Here is a 23,253-nt window from a genome sequence, read left to right as displayed (position 1 = left end):
GTTCAGAGGGCCACTTCTTTCCCTCCTTGGTTGGCCTCTCTACTCCTTCCTCTGATTGGTCAGTACCTCAGGAACCTACCATCATCCTCTGGCCATCCCTATGCCTCTGTCACCCATAAACTGCAGGTGACTAGGTCAAAACAATCACATATTAAAAACGTAATTACGGCTGCCACATGTAAGGAAGACCAAAGACGCAGCTGGAGCAGACCAGACAGGCCCAAGACAATCTGAGGTTATGAAAACGGAGAAGGAATGGTTCCAAACGAAGCTTCCGAGGAAACATCAGCAAGAACTGGTGAGACTCTGCAGCGCAGCAGGAGGAAGGCACTGAAGAAGACCCTGTGAGCGAGGCCTGGTGATGATGCTGACGTTACTCAGCACTAGGGCCATTTCTTCACACTACTCTTAGGTACTAGCACCCAGTTCCTCTACGGTAATAAACATACATCTAGGCAACAAACGACACACAAATTTTGTCAAATTAAAGACAAAGTACGTCCATCTACATTGGCAATTTTTAATGCCTCACTTGTGCAGAACTGAAATTTGTATATAAAGGCACAGAAGGAAGGAAAGGCAGTTTTCACAGCGTGAATTCACAGAAGAAGGATGCTGGATAAAATCATAGGACTGTTCCTCTTTAGCCTTAGGAAAATAAATAATGCAGTCTAAACTAGATCTTTATTTTTGTTATATTTCCAGGGAAAAGACATCACCCAAATATCAGCTGAGCAAAAGACTTTCTGGACAGACTAAAGGTGCACAGTTGATCCCACTTTGGAATAAATGCCCAGAAGGTAAACATCACCAGTGAGTGGGAGCTCTGGGCACAAAGTCAGTTCTCACTCAGAAAGTGGACAGAGATTTGAAGGAGTCAAACATGCAGCTTCGAAACTGGAAAAGAAATTTTTCATGACATTTGTTTTGAAAGTAAAATTTATCTGCATATCAAGAACTGTAATTTTCAAAAATGGAATCAGGCCTGATTAAATAGTACTTATGAGTTATTGATAAAAATTACAAAAATAAAAACAAACTCTTCCGTCCTTGAAAGAGATAGAAAACTATATTTTTTCCTGTAATATCATAAGAGAATCATCAGTATTTCACCCTTATGTCTCTTAAAATGTCATTTCTTCTTCTTTCCACATTCTGCCACTTTAAAAATAGCAAAACCTGTTAACATGGCAATTTCTGCTAAGTGAAAGAATGCACTATTTATTGAATAAAAGAGTATGAATGACAAAAAGCTGAATGTTTTGAAAAATACTAGTTTACCCCTAATGGGATCATACCTACCAGGCGGAAGGAAAGATGAAGACTGAGATTTTCTTAAAAACAAAAGCAAAACCCAACGATTTAAAACATTCTACACATAATTTCTAATTACAAAACACTATTAGAAACTCCTGAACATGTGTAGGCAAGAGCAGGAACAGAGAAATTCGGTAGAACAGTGAGCGTGTTTTTAACTACTTTCATTTAAATAACATCAGCCTTACCAATTATTAACCTTCTTCCTTATTTAAAACACTGATTGGCCAGGTTAAATCATAATAGCATGGACGTAAAAATAAGTCTCAACTTAGGTATGAGCACAACGATTTGGGACCACTGTTTCTGCCTTATAGAGAGGACTCGGAGGTGGTGTCCCTCCTTTAAACATATGCCCCAAAACACCTTATATGCAGAGTCCATATAAATGTGTAAATAAAACAAGCTCTGTATTTTCTCAAATAATTTTACAAGTGATGGTAAATCAGATTTTGAAGATAAAACTATGACTTTAAAAACATTAAGCCACAAAATTTCATCCAGTGTTTTCTTTAAGAAATGGGATTATTAAAATCATTTTTGAAATGAGATATTAAATGTATTTAAATCTTGGCTTTTCTGTACTTAATAATTTTTCTTAAAAAAAAAAGTTTAAAAACATCAAGAGCTGGAACATGCTGCCAGGACAAAAATAATCAGAAATGTCTTCCGTCGCAGACCCTGGGCAACTCAGTCTTGTTTTGAATTTTTCAAAGCTTGAAGTCTCTCTAGTAGTGGTGGATGAGAATAATGCCACATTGAAAACAGCCAGTCAGAAACAGGGAATCCCAAGTTATCCTTATTTAGTTTGATTAAAGCAGAATACAAGTCTTTAGCCTTCCCAAGTTTCTTGGCAAATGCATCAGCTTGAAACTCAAATCTGCGGCTTAGGACTGTTAGGCCAAAAGAAAGAACCTGCAAAAGCAAATAAAAAGGTTTTAACCACTGCCCACCTCTTTGTTGTCACTGAAGGTTTCATGAGCCAAGACAGTAGAGGAAGCTCAGCTTAGGATAAGAGAAACAGCAGGCCAAAAGAAAGATCACTAGTATTTAGAGAACCTACGGTGGGGGAATTATCACAAATTAAGCTTTTTTCCCCTAAGCAAACAGACATATGTCCAAGTGAATGTTATTTTTATCAAAAAATACTCATTTTTGAGAATCTGCCATGTGCCAGGCACTGAGTTAGGCACTTTACATATTCTCCAACAATCTTACAAGGTAATTCCTCTTACTGCTGTTTTACAGGTGAGAAAGGTGAAGTTCAGAGAGGTTAGACACTGGTTCGACACAGCGAGAAGGTGTTAACGCCGAAATTCTCGGTGGCTCCAAAGCCCACTCATACCACCTTCCTCAGAGGCTGAGTTAAGTCATGGTGATTTATATTCAGACTCTTTATATTTATCCACTTTTAAAGGATAATGACAGTCTTCACTGAGAATATTCTAAAAAATATGCTATAGCTTCCAAGGACTGTCTCAAAATTGAATTTTCTAAAGTGTTCTGAGCAATGGCAGCATTGCCAGACTAAATACTCAATCTCCGAAGGTGACCACTACAAAGGAGACAAATTTCATTTGAAAATATATATTTCTGAGGGAAAAATAATTTCTTTGCATACTGAAGTATTTACCTTAACATACTTCAGCATTAAAACAGCAAGAAAAGTTAAAAAAGTCTCTCATTTGTACCTCTTATTGCTACTAGTAAACACAGGATTTCAAAATAAAGCCTGCGAGTTCCTCATACTTTTTCAGACACGTTTAAATCTAGTATCTGAATTCTGCCTGAAATTTCTTTCCAAATCTTGAATATACTTTTTGGATAGAATCATTAACTGGTCTCTCTCTCTCTCTCCTAATTTTAAGTGTCCCAGGCAAACTGTTCTATTTATATGAACTCTAACATATAAATAAAAACATAAGCAGATACTAACCTGCACCTATCTGCTCTGCTGTAGGTTTCCAAATTCTTCTTAATAGGGAAATTTCCCATTTTCCCCAGGAAAATACCTCTTTCCTATCATGACCTCTTAAATGCTGACATTAAACAAAAGATTTTGTTCAAGTAGCTAGTCTTTTTTAAATAAATCTCCTGGGCTCTCAAAGAATTTTTAAATAGTTGCTAACATCTCTGTGGATTAAGCACATTTCAAATTATCCCACATTTATTTAGATATTTTTGAAGTGAACTCAACCACTCAATATAAGGAAACAAACAAAACAAAAACCCTCTGAGCAGCCCAATTAGATGCCACAAATAATAACCACTAACACTACTGATGCCTTTACTAATAAGAGGACCCTTCTCCTCAGCCAGAATCTGGTAACTCTTATTTAATGAGTCTGATTGTCTGATTTCCCAGTCTACGGAAGGTTAAAGAAGAAACTCAGAAAGGGATGATAACTGTAACGGAGAGTCACATTGATAGTAGCAAGGATGACCGGCCTGACAGTGAGGGAAGAGACAAGAAAATTAGTTAAATAAATAAATAGCACAATCGCTTAAAAAGCAGAGCAGACTGTGGTCCTTAAGGCATTTCTGAACTGTGACAGCAGACAGAAGTTACAGTATCATTATAAAGTGTTCTGTAACCTCGTTAAGCAGTAACAAATTGTACAAGGCATTTTATAAATATTTATAACAAAAGTTAAAATTAAAAATTAAAACAGTTTAAAGATAATAAATCTCAGTTCTTTGCAAAATTTGTTTGGTTTATGTGGACAATGCTACACAAATATGAACTATTCCTCTTCATTTTTCTTTCCTGGTGCCTAACCGCCCCACCACCACCACCACACTTTTTATACAGAAATAGGATTCACTTTGCTCATCTTAAACCCTTAACTCTACAACCTGTCCCAAGAAAGAATTCTTCTGAATAGAGATATCTCAAGATCCCCAATATTATTTCTTAGCTTAATTTGAAAGTCTTATCAAATATCATGACATGTTGCCATCATCAGATTTGTTAACAGAAGACCGGCCCCGTGGCTTAGCGGTTAAGTGCACGCGCTCCGCTACTGGCGGCCCGGGTTCGGATCCCGGGCGCGCACCGACGCACTGCTTTTCCAGCCATGCTGAGGCCGCGTCCCACATACAGCAACTAGAAGGATGTGCAACTATGACATACAACTATCTACCGGGGCTTTGGGGAAGAAAAGGAGGAGGATTGGCAATAGATGTTAGCTCAGAGCTGGTCTTCCTCAGCAAAAAGAGGAGGATTAGCATGGATGTTAGCTCAGGGCTGATCTTCCTCACAAAAAAAAAACAAAAAAAGATTCGTTAATAGAGTCTCATTAATCCATGTCTTATCACATATACGGAATCCCTCTACTGAGCAATCACAGAGCAGTGATTCTTAAACTTCACTTATCATAAAGGCCCAATTCTGACTCAGAGGGTCTGGGGTGGGACCCCAAGGCTATTCTGATACAGGTGGTCAGGGAACACAATCAGAGGGACACTGTCATATGGCCTCCCTCATTCCGCCACGCATATATACTCAATTATTACTTGTTTTATCCCCTCACACACAGAAGATTTTCACCCAAGTATTGGTGAATATGTGGTCTAGGACATAGCATTCCAAGAGTTAATCTCCACCTACCAAGTCTCTGAGGTACATGTTATATCAAGGCTTTCACCACTGAAGTCTAACTCTCCATGTTTTTTCCCCTAACAGTATGTAAGCATTTGTTTATTTGGGCTTGGGTTTTTCTGCTACTTTCTTCTACTGGCCAGTAAATCAAGGGACTAAAAGACTTTGCTTCATCTACTTGTTAAAACTATACAGTTGTGTTTATTTCTTTTTTCACTACCCTAAAGGTTCTAGATTTGAAAGAGGCAATGGCATACGTGAGATAATTTTAAAGATTATACGTTACCTCATTGTAAGGTGAAAAAATAAACTGGAAGATGATCAATAGTCCAATTAGAGTGGGTTGGCTGTCATAAAAACCAAATGCAGCAAAAAGCTCCTTTCGACCAATTAATACAGCAAACAAGAAAAAACACAGGAAAGAATTCATCTAGAACGAAGGACACAAAATTTCTAAGTTATTGCTGAGGTGGTTTCACAGTGGGATCAGTATTACCAAAAAAGTAGAAGAAGGCATCACAGTGTTTAAGAATGGCGTTAGTGTGATCACAGAAAAAATTATTTAGGTAGTTTTATAGTTTTGCTTTTATTGTAGAAAGGAAAATAAAACATCCCCAAGTGTATAAATTGTAGAGTTTACTATAAGGACAGGCTTAAATGGAGCCTCCTACGATTGAGGGTCTAAAGTGGTCAATAGCAATGGGATACTTTCTGTCTGTAAAAAGTTAAAGGACTAGAATGGATTCTGCCTTTGTCTGCACTAAACCATAATCAGACACAAGGCCTCCCACCTGACCTTGATGTGGAGGCTCCAAAGAAACAGCCTTCCCTTGAATTCTCTTTAGGACCACTGGAGCTGTACTGAATAGTTAGAAAGGTCCAAAAAAGTAGATCTAGGTTTAACAATAAATGAGGCAAAAACAACAATCAAAAGTCTGCACCAAAATACAACTCCTTGGAGTAAAGTTGGAGAACAAATACCATTCTTTTCCCTTAGCAGATTAGGATCTTGGAGGCCATATATCCATATTTAGGTGTGCTGCTCCAAACCATTTACCAGGTGACTCAAAAAGCTGCCAGCTTAGAGTGGGGCTCAGAGCATGAGAAGGCTCGCCAGCTGGCACAGGATGAAATGCAAGCAGCTCTGCCACTCAGCTCTTATAACTCAGTGGATCCCATGTGACAAGCTCCAACAGAAAACACACAGTGAAGGCCCCTAGAATTATGAGCTACGCATACCATTTTCATCAAGTAACCACTGCCCTTTTGAAAAACAACTTTTGGTTTGCAAGTCGGCCCTCCTAGAGACTGATTCCTGACCGTGGGACACCACGATCCTGCAACTTGAGCTGCTCCTCCTGAAATGGATGCTATGCTGACCTGCCTAGCCAGGAAACTGCTATGCCCAGAAGCACTCCATCATCAGGGATAGGCACAGGCATGTAAAGCAGTGGGAATCAAGTCATGAAGGCTGGCTCATACTCCTAGCATGCCAACTCCTGCCACTCTGCCACCCCTCAATCAACCCTTACTCACGACGAATTCTCTCGAATAATTTAATTGAGGAAAAAAAACTTGAGCCTATTTTACAAATAACTTAATACAATACGCTGGCACCAGCTGAAAGTGGACTGCTGTGGCATTACAGAAGCACTCAGGGATGGTCCTGGAAGACAGTGGTGAAAGGAAATACTCTCAGTGAGGAAAACGTTAAGTAGTATATCTCACTGTCCACTCAGTCTGGAAGGAGACAGGACCTGAGCTGAGGAAATATATACTAATTCACTAGCAGTGGGCAAATAATGGCTAGGCTGGATGATCATGGCCGTGGAACAAACCAGAGGATGGCTAACAATGAGATTTGGAAAAGAGGTATGTGGGAAAACTTCCAAAATTAGCCCAGAGTATGAGACTACTTTGGTCTAATGTGAATGTTCACCAAAAGAGTCTCACAGTAGAGGAGGCTCTCCATGATAAGGTGGAGAAGATACCCGCTCTGTGGATGTTAGCCAGCGTCTTTCCCCAGCCACACTAGGACTTGGTCAAGGGGCTCATGAACAAAGTGGCCAAGGTGACAGGTATGGAGTCAATGGATTAATCAACAACACAGACAGGGCCGGCCCGGTGGCTTAGTGGTTAAGTGCGTGCGCTTCACTGCTGGCGGCCCGGGTTCGGATCCCGGGTGCGCACTGACACACCGCTTCTCTGGCCATGCTGAGGCCACGTTCCACATACAGAAACTAGAAGGATGTGCAGCTGTGACATACAACTATCTACTGGGGCTTTGGGCTGGGGGCGGGGTGGAATCAACAACACAGACATCCTCCCACTGGCTTCTGTTGAGTGCCCAATGTATAAGAGGCAATCAATAAGGTAGCACAGCTCAGGGACCAGCCCATCACCTCATGGTAGGCTGATTCCACTGGACCCCTTCCTTTATGAAAAGGGCAGTGATTTTCCTTATTAGACTGAATACTTACTTTGAACTTGGATTTGGACTTATTTAACGTCTTACTCACGGAACCATACAACAGCTTCAAGCCAAGGAACTCATTTTTATACCTAAAGAGGTAAGGCAACAGGAAAGTGCCTCCAGGGGTTCACAAGTCTTCCCGTGTAATCCATGACCCAGAACCAGTGAGCCTTTCAGAAAGGTACAAAGACCCACTTAAGACTCAGTTAAGGCAACATATGCTCAGAACCAGTCAACAATATATTGTGTTATTTCACCCAGAGGCTGAAAACTGTGGTCACTCTGTTGGTTTAGAGGTATTAATACCCAGAGGAGGAATGTTACAGAAATTGTTATTTTCTTCTTTATATTTACTACATTTTCCAATTTCTTTCCAATGGATGTATAATGACTTTTGAATGACAAAAAAAGTTTTTAAAAAAGCATTTTAATGTCCAACTTATCAAGGCTCACACCTTTTCATCTTCACAGTTCCTCTAGCTGAATGACTCTGGAGGTGGTGGTGAAGATGGTGATAACAACAATAAACATTTATAGAGCACTTACCACATTCCAGGTACTACTCCAAACTCTTTATACGTATTAATTCATTTAATTCTTAAGTCAGTCCTATGAGGTATTACCATACAATAAGGTAACGGAGGCAGAGAGAGGTTCAGGAACCTGCCTGAAGTCACACAGTAGTAAGCCAGGTGGCCTGGCTATGGAACTGTCTTAACCTCTCTACTACATGACCTCTCCTGCCTGTCAGACTTCTGATCTGACTACCATGCCATAAAAAGAGAACTGTCACTCCAAACTTACCTGGCTAATAACGATATTTTTGACTGTGTGTCCCAACTTCCAGTGCCCCAGTTCATGGCCTAGGACAGCAAGCACTTCCTCATTTTTACATCCTTGTTTCTTATTCTGAATCAAAGAACAAATTGAAAATAAATTATCAAGAACCTTCAAAAAGTCTATACCTTTTAACCCAGTAATATCCCTTCTTAGATTCTACAATCAGACTTCTGTGCAAAACTGTTCATTCACCTAACACAACATTCTCTGAACCACTCCATATTAGACACTGGGTTAAGCAATGAAGAACCATGGACAAGACAGACATTTCCTGACTTCATGAAGCTTACAGTCTAATTGAGATTACCAAAAAAACCTGGAAAAAATATAAATCTTTATCAATAGGACAATAGTTAAATAAATCATGACAAAGTCATATGACAGCCATATCACAAACCCATTAGAAATTTTGTTTTCAAAGATTACGTTGTGACACGGTTTACTAGGTAGAGAAAGGAGGAAACAAAACTAAAAATACATAGTATGGTTCCAATTATGAAAAAATGTAATGTGTATTTAAAAATACACAAATAGGGCTGGCCTCGTGGCTTAGCGGTTAAGTGCGCGCGCTCAGCTGCTGGCGGCCCGGGTTTGGATCCCGGGCGCGCACCGACGCACCGCTTCTCTGGCCATGCTGAGGCCGTGTCCCACATACAGCAACTAGAAGGATGTGCAGCTATGACATACAACTATCTACTGGGGCTTTGGGGGAAAAAATAAATAAATAAAAAAATAAAATAAAATAAAATAAAATTTAAAAATACACAAATAGAGAAAACAGACTGGAGGTATATCAAAATGTTAACAGCAGTTTTTCCTATATGGTAGAATTACAGTCATTTGTAACTTTTATATCTTTCCAATTTTCCAAATTATCTACAAATAAGCACATATCACTCATGAGCCCCCAAATACACCATGAATTGCTGTTTTAAAAATTGAGACTTTCAAGTTAAGATGGCAGAAGGAACATTTACATCTAATTTTATTCCTTCCAAAAACCCCATAAAACGACATTTTTTAAAGACATAAACTCACAAGAATGGGGAAAACAGGTGAGGTGACAACAGCAACAACATTTTGGGAGCAGGAAAGCAGATGGACAAATGATAATGGACTAAGCAGACCCCAGAAAGCTGAATATAGGCCGGCAGTGGAGAAAACAGAACCAGCCTGATTTACACAGAGTCTTCAACGAGCTTGGGAACTAACAGCACAGGTACTTTTGGAACTGGGGGAAAAAGGGGGAGGCGGCTACAATAAAAACTGGGTGAGAGCTGTTTGAGAAACAGTTAAAGCTCCAGATTCTATCTCCAGCTCCACACCAAAAGGCAAATGCTACTCCCTCATCCGGGCAGAAGCCTGAAAGTCTATTCTCTCTGCAAGGACAAAAAAGAGAACCTTTCAACTGCGGATTCGACATATTTGAGGGCCAGAGTACACTAGCAATAGACTGCGTATCTGGTTACCTACTGGTATGGTGCACTGAATATGGAGGACTCCCTCTCCCAACCCAACCTTCTCCCTACACTTGACTCCCAGAACACTACCCTCCAGGCAGAAGATTGGAAGAGTACTCCCTGGGAACTCTGACTACTCACCAGGAAAGACCTGAAGATACTAAAATCAGGTTCCCCAACAAAGAGCTCCCCCAGGCCATCCTACAGTGAAGCTCAAGGTTGACAAGCCTTATCTGTAGGCTCAGAGATTCCAATTAGGTTTTTAGTGCCATTCTCTTACTAAGGAGTAGACAACCAAGGATTACTAGATACATAAGGTAAGCTGTTAAGATGGAGGACCAGATGTAGAAAAAAAGCAATACAGAAGAAATAGAAATTTTATAAGGAGAAAATTTAGAAAGATAAGATATGGCATCCATTGGGGCCGGCCCCATGGCGTAGCGGTTAAGTGCACGCACTCCGCTGCTGGTGGCCGGGGTTAGGATCCCGGGCGCACGCTGGTGCACCGCTTGTCAGGCCATGCTGTGGCGGCATCCCATATAAAGTGGAGGAAGATGGGCACAGATGTTAGCTCAGGGCCAGTCTTCCTCAGCAAAAAGAGGAGGATTGGCATGGATGTTAGCTCAGGGCTGATCTTCCTCACACACATACTAAATTAATTAATTAAAAAAAAAGATATTGCATCCATGGAAAAACAGAAGATGCTGTAAAAATGGAAAATTCAGAGAAAAATAATTCTTGGGAATTACAGCTTAATAGAAGGATTGGAAGATGATGAGTTAATCTCCCAGTAAGTAGAACAAAGAAATAAAGAAACAGGGGAGAAAAGAGAAGAAAGTTCAGTAGAAGAAATCCAACACTCAAATAATAGGAACTCTGAAAAGAGAGAAAAGAAAAAACGGAGAGAAGGAAATCATCAACAAAACAATTTCAGAAAGTTTCCTAGAATCAAAGGACCTCCATTTCCAAATTTAAAGGGCCCAATGCATACCCAGCACAATGGATAAAAACAGACCCCCACCAAGGCATGTAAAATTTCAGAACACTGAAAGCTTCCAGAAGAGCAAAATAAAGGTAACCTACTAAGGATCAGTAATCTGAATGGCTTCAAAGACTTCATCAGTAATGCTGGAATCAAGCAAACAATCGAACAATGCCTTCATAATCCTGAAAGGAAAGTATTTGCAATCTAGAAATCTATACCCCAGCCAAAATGACAGAAAAAAGTGACAGAAAAATGAAGACATTTTGATGCAAGAACTCAAAAATCTCAAAAACTACTATGCAGCCTTTCTCAGGAGGTATTGGAGGATGTTCTCTCCACCAAAAGGAAGGAGTAAATTAAGCAACAAGAAGTCATGGAATACAGAACTCAGGAGGCCCAGTACAGAGAGAAGTGAAGGAAATCTCTAAGATAACAGTAAAGAGCAATCCCGGAAGGACAACTGCACACCAGATATAGAGGGTAACCCCATCTATATTTGAACAGCATGACTCAAAAGATAATCTCTTGGGGCCAGCCCCACGGCTTAGCGGTTAAGTGCACTCACTCCGCTACTGGCGGCCCGGGTTCGGATCCCGGGCACACACCAACGCGCTGCTTCTCCGGCCATGCTGAGTCCGAGTCCCACGTACAGCAACTAGAAGGATGTGCAACTATGACATACAACTATCTACTGGGGCTTTGGGGGGAAAAAAAATTTTAAAAAAAGAAGACAATCTCTTGAGGGCTGCCATCATCACATTCCCTCTGTCATCACATCACCTTTTTAACCTGAAGGACCTAGCAGAGGATGAATACCATCAAGAGAAGGCAGTAAATCAACATGGATTCCAACCCAAAGAAAAGGAATATCAAGGGTGACCACAGAGGGAAGTCTAATATCAGAGCCACAGCAGGACTCCAGAGAAACCACTCCAAAGAAAGAGAACAGAGATCTCTCCTGGGATGTGAGAGGGACAAGGGGACACAAACTGATAAGGATGACAGTGCAATTGACCTTGTAGAAAATTATACTGAGAGATAGTTGAAGTTGTGAGAAAAATTAGCAAAATGATACCAAGAAAACTACACACATTAAAAAAAAAAAAGCAGTTACTCAGACAACCCACCAGCTGGGAGAGAATATTTGCAAAACATATATCTGACAGGGGGTTAATCTCCATAACATATAAAGAACTCACAGAACTGAACAACAAAAAAACAAACAACCCAATCAAAAAACTGGGCAGAGGAAATCAACAGACACTTCTCCAAAGAAGATATACAGATGGCCAACAGGCACATGAAAAGATGTTCAACATCATTAATCATCAGGGAAAAGCAAATCAAAACAACACTAAGATATCACCTCACGCCCATTAGAATGGCTATAATCACCAAGACAAAAAACAACAAATGTTGGCGAGGATGTGGAGAAACGGGAACTCATACACAGCTGGTGGTAATGCAAACTGGTGCAGCCTCTATGGAAAACGGTATGGAGAATCCTCAAAAAATTAAAAATAGAAATACCCTATGATCCAGCTATCCCACTACTGGGAATCTATCCAACGAACCTGAAATCAACAATCCAAAGAGGCTTACGCACACCTATGTTCATTGCAGTGTTATTCACTACAGCCAAGAAGTGGAAGCAACCCAAGTGTCCCTCGACTGATGACTGGATCAAGAAGATGTGGTATATATATACAATGGAATACTACTCAGCCATAAAAAAAGACAAAATTGTCCCATTTGCCACAACATGGATGGACCTGGAGGGTATTATGTTAAGTGAAATAAGCCAGAAAGAGAAAGACAAACACTGTATGATCTCACTCATATGTGGGATATAAACCAACACGTGGACAGATAAAACTGTATTGTGGTTACCAGGGCAGTGGGGGTGGGGGGTGGGCACAAGGGGTGAAGGGAGACATGTATATGGTGATTGACAAACAAAACCGTACAACCAAAATTTCACAATGTTATAAACTATTAAGACATCAATAAAAAAAATTTAAAAAAATAAAATAAAAAAAGCAATTACTGGGCCAGCCCCCTGGCTTAGCAGTTAAGTGCGCGCGCTCCGCTGCTGGCGGCCCGGGTTCGGATCCCGGGCGCGCACCGACGCACGGCTTCTCCGGCCATGCTGAGGCCGTATCCCACATACAGCAACTAGAAGGATGTGCAGCTGTGACATACAACTATCTACTGGGGCTTTGGGGGGGAAAAAATAAATAAATAAAAATCTTTAAAAAAGCAATTACTAAGCAAGAGGGAAAAAAGGTAAGGCATACTCAGCAGTGAATAATAATCACATAGGTACAATACTGTTTTACAATAATGTTTTAATATTGATTAAACCAAGAACAGGAACACGACTATATTGGAAGAAGTGGGGGAAGGGAGAGGCAGAGCAGATGTTAGGATAAGAGAGCTAAATCCTCATCTACCACAACTGAAAGTGAATAGATAGTGTCAATAGATGACAGCATACATATGTATATATTATTTAGGAAAATGGAAATGTGTAAATGTTAGAAGAAGCAGCTAAAAGAGTTGAAATCTGGGGGGAGAGGGGACTGGCAGGGAGTGGGAAGCATAGAGAATGGAGGAACAGGAGACTGCTATATTTTATTTTATTTATTTTATTTTTTTTGTGAGGAAGATCGGCCCTGAGCTAACATCTGCCAATCCTCCTCTTTTTGCTGAGGAAGACTGGCCCTGGGCTAACATCCATGCCCATCTTCCTCCGCTTTATATGGGACGCCGCCATAGCATGGCTTGACAAGCAGTACATCGATGCACGCCTGGGATCCAAATCAGCGAACCCCAGGCCGCCCCAGCGGAGCACGTGCACTTAACCGCTTGCGCCACCGGGCCGGCCCCAGACTGCTATATTTTACTACAAGCTTTTTTGTACTCTGAATTTTTAAACAATATGCTTGTGTTACTTTATAATAGAGTAAAAATTAATGTTAAAATTTGTTGGAGCTCTGCTTTCTTAATTTTAGTGTAACCTCTCAAATCACATTATATATATAGTTATTTATTATATATTACATATTAATAAATATTTATTTATTTATTTATTTTTCTTCAACACATATGAAGACTGGGCCAGGAAAGATGAAAAAAATAACAACAAAAGTTGCTGACACTTATTAAACAGTGATTATCTATCAGGCCCTCTGTGCTAAATATTTTATATTTATTAACTCATTTATACATCACAACCAAAATATGAGATAAGTACTCTTATTATTACTTTACAGATAAGAAAATATAGGCACAGAGAAGTTAACTAGTTTTCCTATGGCCACACAGCCAATGCGTGGAAAATCTGGGATTTGAAGCCAAGTAGACTAATGCCAGAGACCTGTGTTTTCAACTTTTACACAACTGTGAATGTAGAAGTAAATTATTCAACATTCACCAATCAAATAAACAATTTTAGTTGATACATATGTAACAATTTGCATATTATTACAGTACTGCAAAATAATTAAACACAAATACATGGTAGGTACAGTCATATTAATGATGAAATATAACGTTTACAGAGCCAAATAAAACTTTGTTTATAAACTTTCCAGATTCAATGTAAACAGTGCCGATGAATAATTTAATCTGATACACACATTCACACATGTACACACACATTCACTCATCAACACACACACACACACACACACCGAGACACCTGCCTCTGGCAACATTACTAACTAGGTAGTCTGAAAAACTCTCAAACATCTAAAAATGCTTAATAGGTTATAACAGATATCCTTTCTAACATACAATTTAGTTCATTAGAAAGTAAGGAAAAGCCAAAGATGAGGAGTTGAAATTTGAGATTCTTTGCATAAATCTATGAAGGGCTATACTCTGAGTCAAAGAGTGAGCTAGAAAAAAATATGCTGGCAAAAATAACTCAATTTTGTGAAGTCTCATCCAAGTGGAAAAAGAAAAGTTTCCTATTAAAATTCAAAATCATTATCTGCATGGTCCAGAAAACTTCAAGCTGAGATATTGAAGTGCTTCTGGTTTGGTAGCACTGGGACAACTGACAGCAAATGCAAATCCTCTATTGAAGATGTAACCTAAACCCAGACCCCTCAGGATTCTTGAAGATTAAGATCAGCAACATATTATGAGCTCACAATAAAAATTACCAACCACTTCAGAAAACAAGCCACAATGAGTAAGAACAGAAATAATAAAGAGAAGCATTAGTTCCATAAGACTTCAGATAATGGAATTATCAGATACAGAATATTAAAAAAGTATGCTTTATACAAATAAAGGAACTAAAAACATGAGGAAGAACAAGAGACTACCATAAATGACCAGACTGATTTGAAAAAGAACCAAACAGAACCTTAAAATTAAAACACAATAGACTGGTTAAATAATAGATTAAATATATCTCAAGAAAGAATCAGTGAACTGGAATGTAGAGCTAAGGAAATTACAAGATGCAGCCCCAAGAGACAAAGAGAGAAAATATAAAAGAGTGGTTACCACTCGTGGGAGACAGGATGAGATGGTATAACATTCATCTAATAGGAATTCCAGAAAGATAGAGTGGAGAGAATGGGAGAGAAGCAATATTCAAAGATACAATGGCCAAGAATTTTCAAAACTTCGGGAAAGACATGAGTCCTTAGATTTAAGAACCACAATGCATCCCAAGTAGGACTGAGATAAAGAAATCCATACCTGCAGAACACGAAAATCAAAGAGAAATATTAAGAACAACCAGAGAGAACTAAAAAGAAATGACAATAAGCTCAGAGCAGACTTTTTCAACAGGAACAAAGTAAGCCAGAACACAATGGAAAGTATCTTGAAAGTGCTTAGATAAACAGCTCAATAAGATAATCAATCTTGAACTGACATCCAAGAATGAGAGTGAAACAAAAACAAGAACAGAATTTTCCTAAGAAATTTCTAAAACATGTACTTCTGGAAGAAGGAAAGTGATTTCTAAAAGGATGGTGTGAGATGAATAAGGAATGGTAAGCAAAGAAACAGGTAAGCATATGGGTAAATCTAAATAATGGTTGTATAAAATAATAATAATGCTAACGGGGTGTAAAAATTAAGCAACATAAAAGTAAAATACAAGAGGAAAGAGGTAACTGGATCAAAGTGTGTAAGGTCCCTGGATTGTTCAGGAAGCGGTGAAGATACTGTACATTTTAAGATGCTAAGTTATGTGAGAATGCTTAATTTTTAATAGCAATCATTAAAAGAAGAGTAATATAAGACCCTCCAAACCTGAATAACCACCCAAAAGGAATTTTTTAAAAACACTCAATCAGTTCTAAAAAAAGGTAGGAGGGTATATGTGTGTATGTCTGGTGGTGAGAGTGGGGATATGGAAAGGACAGACAAAAAGGGCATAAAATAATATAACAAAAATAATTCCAACTATATCAGTAACCACAACATATATAAATGAACTAAACTTGTCAAAAAAAAAGATAGTGATGGTCAGTTTGGATTTAAAAGAACCATAACAACAAAATCTATCTATATGCTATGTACGAGACATCTCAAACATAAGGACAGTAAGGTTAGAAGTAAAAAGATGAATATACCTAATACTATTTCCTCAGAATATATTAATTCAAAACTGTACACTTTAAAATGGTTGAATTTTATCTCAATAACCTTTTAAAAAAGTAAAACGACAACACTTAGCAAACATTAACCAAAAGAAAGCTGGTGTAGCTGTATTAATGTCAGACAAAATCAATTTAAAGGCAAAAACCATTATTGGAGAAGGTCAGGACAGAATGACGAAAGGTTCAATTTACCAGCAGAATACATTAATTATAAATTTGTATGTACCAATAATACTATCTCCTCAGAATATATTAATTCAAAATTGTCAGATTTGCAAAGAAAACCCAACAAATCTATCATAATAGAGGATATTAACATACCTCTCTCAATAATTGAAACATCAAGCAAATAAAATATCAATAAAGATATAAAGATCTGAACAAAATAAACAAGCTTGATCTACTGGGCATATAGAGTATCCTGCAACAAACAATTAGAGAATATATATTCTAGAAAGTGAAGGCTACAGGTTTTAAAATAAACTCCAGCTACTTAAAAGGGTAAAGTCCAAAAAAAATTCACCAACACAGAATTGATTTTGTTTCATACAGTTTAGAAAAATGCAACCTAATGGAAACACAGGCAGCAAAATTTATTGGAATCTATACATTCTACTACTTTCCCCCTTCTTCACCAATTTGTCGTTTTTAAGGAAAATGACCACTTAAAGCGAGGCTGGGTAGATGCATGAGAAAGAATAAAGATATTTGTAAGATAGTATTTACACTTATTATCTCTTTTCCTTTTAAATATTAGAATTTAGGTCAGAGTATATTTGGTAGAGAAAGAAAAGAATGAAAAAACTAACCTAGTTCCTTAAATGGCTAAGAGACACGTGTACTTGTACCTTCAGGGAATGGCCATAAAGAAAGAGTAATGAATTAAAGCATCACTTAGTAGACATCTATTCTAAGGGGGAAATTAAGAGGTGCAACTGCAGATTTACACACAAAGATATTCACTGCAAGAATATTTTTAACAGCAAAAAACGGGAAACAGTCCACATATCCAACAAGAGGAGAACGATGAAAAAAATCATAGTTTAGAAAGACTAGAAATATATATAGTAAAATGTTTATGGTTACTTGGATTATTCATGTTTTCTAACTTTTCTATTACTTTAGCAATAAGCAAAAATATGGGTGTTTTTGTTTAATAATATAATGATAATTGCTCCCACTAATTGGCCCAGACACTGTATGTATTAGATATTTTATATATAGTTCATTAATCTCCACTACCATAAGGCTGTTATCATTAGCCTCATTTTATATAAAGTAACAGTCTTTAGGCTACTGTTTTCACTAGTTACCTGCTTTCCATATGAACTATGAATTCTTTCATAAAACAACTAGTTCTCTATTTGACAGCGTAGGCTCTTGTCTCTCGGATTGATCTCTGGGTTTAGGAAGCTATTTAGAACTACATGGAGTCACATTCAAAGATATGGAATGAAAGGAGCTTAAACAAGGATCACTTTCCACAAAAAGGAGACTTGCTTATTTATGGTAGATTCTTAGACAAAACTGGATTTTCTTTTCTTTCCTTACTCATTTCACATAAAAGAACAGAAATAAGTACCACACGTCTTTTACTTTTCTATAGCACTTTCCTTTTTATAAAATTCATACACTGACTCATTTGTTCCTCACCACACCAAGCTGTCCAGGATGGGAAGTATTATCTCCATTTTAGAGGTGAAGAAAAGGAAACTGAGAAATTAAAATATCTTACTTAAGACCATCTTGCTAATAAGTAGTGGGTAAAACTCAACCCACATTCTGGAGCCTTTGCCCTTTCCATTATACTTGTCACCTGGGTAGACTTTCACATAACGCTCACACTTGTTAGGGAAATACTTATTTTCTCCTGCAAAAGGGCAGCTTTTCTATATAGCTTTTATATAGTTTTAATTTTCCTTTTACTTAAATTGCTTTTGAGACAGGTTGTTCCAATTATTCTATTTGTCTCCTGAAGGGTAAAATTCCAGAGAGTAAGTTTCCTATACATCTTTTAAAATGTTAATAGCCAGTATGGACACATTCATCAAAATATTAATAGTTGTTACCTCTAAGAGGAGGGGTTTCAGAAAACTTAGTTTTCTTCTTTACACTTCTGTTAAAAATGAAATGCTTCACCTTCTCTACATCATCCAGACTTAAAAACGTCTTCAAGGGACTGGGCTGGTGGCATAGTGTTTAAGTTCACATGCTCCACTTGGGCAGCCCGGAGTTCATGGGTTCGGATCCTGGGCACGGATCTACGTACGGCTTATCAAGCCATGCCACGCTGTGGCAGGCGTCCCACATATAAAGTAGAGGAAGATGGGCACGGATGTTAGCCCAGGGCCAATCTTCCTCAGCAAGAGGAGGAGGATTGGCAACAGATGTTAGCTCAGGGCTAATCTTCCTCACCAAAAAAAAACCATCTTCACATCCCCTACTGTGCTGCACATAGTAGGCGTTCAGTAGGAGATGCTGAATAAATCACTGTTTACTCAACTTCTGCCTCATCTGTGTACTCTCTGTGATTATTTACTTAATAACTTTCTTTAAACCAATTCACTTTTTAAAACTTAGCCTTATCTTAAATGACAATATTCATGAAATCACAATATACTAGTTTTATCTTTTTCCTAAATACATTAACAAATATACAGCTATTCAAATTTAAAATACTGATATACTACCTAAAATTATCTCACCAGTGGTACATGCACTGGAAAGCAATCCTTCTCCTTCACTCCCTATAACAGCAATCATACTTTAAATCCACCTTTATTGTGACTCTCACTCTAATGCAGGTCCTCATTATTTCATGCTCCTCTTGATTTCTTGACCCAATAGGCCCCTATAAGTCTCCCTGCCTCCAATCTTTGCTCTATCCTATATGCTGCCACCAAATTTTAATCTTCCTAAAAGAAGCTTTGGCCTCTACCCAAAGCAATCTAAATTTTCCAGGCCACTGGAAACAACCATTTGATGTCCTCAGGAAGTATTTTATAAACCGGTTATTTTCTGGCCTATCTTTCTATCCTCATCTACAAGAATCCATTTAATCATTAGTCTCAGAATAGCCATTGTGTCATTTTTTGTCTCTATAGTTTTATTCACTCCGTATCTTCAACCTGAAAAGCCCCATCCCCAATCAAAATTCTGCCTAGTTCAAACGTCTTCTCTTTTCAGAAACCTGTCTGACCATTAGATCTGCATTAATTTCTTAATTTCTAAAAGCCACACTATTTCAGCCACTCATGATATTTACCAAACTCCACCTTAAACTCCGGGCTATTAAATACATATCTAGTCTCCTCTACTACAGGTTCTTTAGAGTAGGACTATGTCCAACGTATTTTCATCATGGAACTTATACACAGATGCTAAAATATTTGTAGTTATCAACAAAATAAAGCAGGCTCTTCAAGAAGCCAGCAAAATAACTCACACTCCATTCAACACACTTCAAAGGACTACTCAATGTTTTTTAAGATTTAAGCCAAAGAATACTGTTCTATAGATGCTAAAGGTCAGTAATTTCACTACATTGCTTAAAATCAGTGGACCACCATCTAACATCTAGGTTTGGTATAATGTAATCAACGCTGTATGTGGATATCTCTTAAGCAGGGTGACTTGCTGAACTTGCATAATTCTCCAGTGTTGTCACTGAATTACCCTTTCTGGACTTCAGTTTTCCTATTTATAAGATGACCTTAAGATCTCTTCCTAGCTTAAAATCCTATGACTCTTGGTCAGAACAAAGCGTCTTTTATTCCAATATCCTAACTGGTGAGCTAACCCCATTTAAAAAAATAAAAACAATCAAAGGAGTTAACCCTCTCCCAATGCTATTTAATCCCTTCACAGAATTTTTTCCATCTATATATATTTCTAACAGGACTTTACTAGACCATCTTTTTAGGGTCAAAACAGATGCTCAAACGATAACAGTTATTTTCTGGTACTTAGAATGTATAAAATGGAGTAAAAGGTATTTCACATATATTATTTCACTTAATCTTCATGACCCTAAAAGGAAGGCATCTTTAGCCCAGGGTTTCTCAACTAGGAGTGATCGTGCCCTCCAAGCCCCTGCCCTCAGGGATATCTGGCAATGTCTGGAGACATTTTTGGTTGTCACAACTGCTGAGGGGTGGGGTGGGTTTGATACTGGCATCCAGTGGGGAGAGGCCAGGGATGCTGCTAAACATCCTGTGACGCACAAAATACCTTCTCACAACAAAAAGTTATCTGGCCCAAAATGTCAATAGTGCCGAGGTGAAAAACCCTGCTGGCATCATCTTTTAGTTAAGAAATCAAACATGTGTAGAGCTTTACTTACTTGCCCAGAGTTATACAGATCCAAAATCATCTCTGAATGACACCAAAGCCAATGGCATATTCCATCACACATACAAATACAGGTGACTGTTTCTGATTAAATTCGTGTTGTTTCTTATCATCGCCCCCTCTCCCCCATTTAGTCTTAGCACTTTAGATTTTGCTAATCAGCATCAGCTGACCTCATCCGGCAAAAGATTCCAAAAAAGCTTTCTCAGACTCTTAGGTCAGATTTAAGAAATGTCTTCTCTCGTGCTCTCACTGCATCCAGCATACACAGCTTCACTGTAGCAATTATCATATTGTACTGTGATTGTATGACTTTCTCCCAGTTAGAATATAAGCTCCTTGAGAGCAAGGTTTGCCTCTTTATCTAGTGCCAAGCAAAGTATCTCAGCACAGAGTATACATTTCATAAATATTTGTTAAACAAACAAAAGAAAACTGACCAAATTACATAGTGTACCTGAACACAGCTACTAAATGACAGAACCAGGATTCAGATCCAAGTCTCTCTATTTTCAAAGCCTATAATTACTATGTCTCGATGAAGCTAAAAATTAGGTGTTTATCTCCTCTTTATCCTGCCTGTGGGAATTCTTTGATCAAACACATCGGGAATATATATAAAGTCCTTGTTTTAAAGATAGCTTATAATAATTTTTCTATCTTATGCTTCCAATGTTAACGTGTACATTCTGTAAAAGCAGGTCAGGCAGTTAGCATGTACTAACAGTGATAATCTCTCCCAAATACCAGAATTATAAAGGGGCCATGGTGTTTTTATTTGATAGTCCCCCTGAATTCAACACTCACTACATAGAAATTGATGTTAGTTTGAGTTGTCACAGGAACTGTTTAAAAAAACTAAACCAGGGTCTCTTAGGAAAAGAAGAACTCACTTTAACTTTAGCTTTTATTTCTTCACTGTCCCCTTCTCCATCATTGCGGGGTTCCATGCCAGACTCCTCCTGGATGTCTTTGTTTAGTACAGAATACTCTTCTAGTAGAGTGTCAAACAAAACTATTCGCTTGTTCTTGAAGAAGCCATAAAAATAAGCATTGCTGTGGGAGGAGCGTTTAGATCCTAAGGAAAAGACAGTTCAAAGCATGGAAAATAATTAAAAAGTTTGGGGTCCTTTGGAGAGACTCCTAGAAATTGAATTACTGGAAAGGAGATTAACATTTTCAAATTATTTAATACCTGAAGAAAATGGTATCAACATAAATCATCACCAGCAGTGGAGAGAGTGTTTCCCTGCAGTCTTGCCAACAAATATTTATGCTCATTGCAGCTTTACAGCAGTAAGTAAATAAGTAAAGCCTAAATATCCAAGAGTAGTGGAATGATTAAATCATGGTTAAGCTATGAAATGGAATTTTACGCAGCCAGAAAAAATAATACTTTTGAAGAATTTTAACAAGACACGAAAAAGCTCACCAATATACTATGAAGGATATAAAACTTCATGTATATAATGTTCCATTATTGTCATGAAAAAAATGAACATGTAAATAGAAAAGCATAAACACAATTAAGAAATATGTCAAAATATTAAAGTGTTTATCATTGGCTTCTAGAACTATGGATTTTTGTTCCCTCTTTTATACTTTTCTTTCTTTTCCAAGGCTTTTAAAACAAGTATACTTACTTCTATAACCAGAAAAAAATTAAAGCTATTTTTAAAAAGACTAGAAAAAAAATACCTAAATTTTTTAACAGTGGCTAACCGTAGCTGAACTATGGCTGATTTTTTATTGTCTTCTTTATATTTTCCTTTATTTTCTAAATATTCTACAAAATGCAGTGAATTTAGTGGTTAAGAGCAGACTCTGGACTCAAATCTTGGCTCTGCCATGTATTAGTTGTGTAAATGTAAGGAACTTTCTTAATTTCTTTAAGTTTTATTTTCCTGTTTATGATGTGAGGCTATCTACCTCACTGGGTTGGATTAAAAATTACATGAGAAATTCTAAGTAAATCAATTAATATTTTTTATTGCCTGATCCGTATAAATTAGTATTACTTATGTACTTTGTTGATTTTTTACTTATTTATTTATTTATTTTGAGGAAGATTGGCCCTGAGCTAACATCTGTTGCCAAACTTCCTCTTTTTCTTTTTCTTTTTTTCTCCCCAAAGCCTCAGTACATAGTTGTATATCCTAGTTGTAGGTCCTTCTAGTTCTTCTATGTGGGACGCCGCCTCAGCACGGCTTGACAAGCGGTGAGTAGGTCCCCGCCCAGGATCCAAATTGGCGAACCCCAGGCCACGGAAGCCAAACCCACAAACTCAACCACTACACCACCTGGCCGGCCTTATACTTTTTTTAAAAGAAGAAATGGTAAAATTTATTTCTCTTGAGAATTTGAGATGTCTCAGAAAATGTGAATTTTGTATCTACTCATATTTCTAATGTAAAGTACATTTAGCAGTATATTTAGAATATAGTATATTCTATACATATATAGCAGTATATTTGGCAGTATTTTAGAATACAGTAAGGATTTAAGTTAAAAGCCAAACATGTGATCCAATTTTGTCAATAATATAAGACCTTAGGATCTGGAAAGCTGTGTACCATTCTGAGGTCTTACACTTCTCT

The 23,253-nt window shown here is 37.9% G+C and overlaps 1 protein-coding gene across 1 annotated transcript in view; it reads right to left on the bottom strand.

Annotated features, from left to right (window-relative positions):
- Positions 1-500: 500 nt before the first annotated feature.
- The window catches only part of ZMPSTE24 (zinc metallopeptidase STE24), a 45,538-nt gene continuing 22,785 nt past the window's right edge, over positions 501-23,253 (bottom strand). Inside the window, exons 7-10 of the mRNA XM_058553791.1 lie at positions 21,550-21,734; positions 8,196-8,300; positions 5,205-5,348; positions 501-2,232 (exon numbers count right to left, since the gene is read on the bottom strand). Coding sequence (XP_058409774.1) covers positions 2,008-2,232; positions 5,205-5,348; positions 8,196-8,300; positions 21,550-21,734 — 659 coding nt within the window. The 3' untranslated portion in view covers positions 501-2,007. The remainder of the gene's footprint in view (positions 2,233-5,204; positions 5,349-8,195; positions 8,301-21,549; positions 21,735-23,253) is intronic.

Source organism: Diceros bicornis, chromosome 13 (assembly GCF_020826845.1).
Source record: "Diceros bicornis minor isolate mBicDic1 chromosome 13, mDicBic1.mat.cur, whole genome shotgun sequence".
Lineage (NCBI taxonomy): Eukaryota > Metazoa > Chordata > Mammalia > Perissodactyla > Rhinocerotidae > Diceros > Diceros bicornis.
The sequence above is the reverse complement of the archived record's forward strand: the minus strand, read 5'-3'. Positions and strand labels throughout refer to the sequence as shown.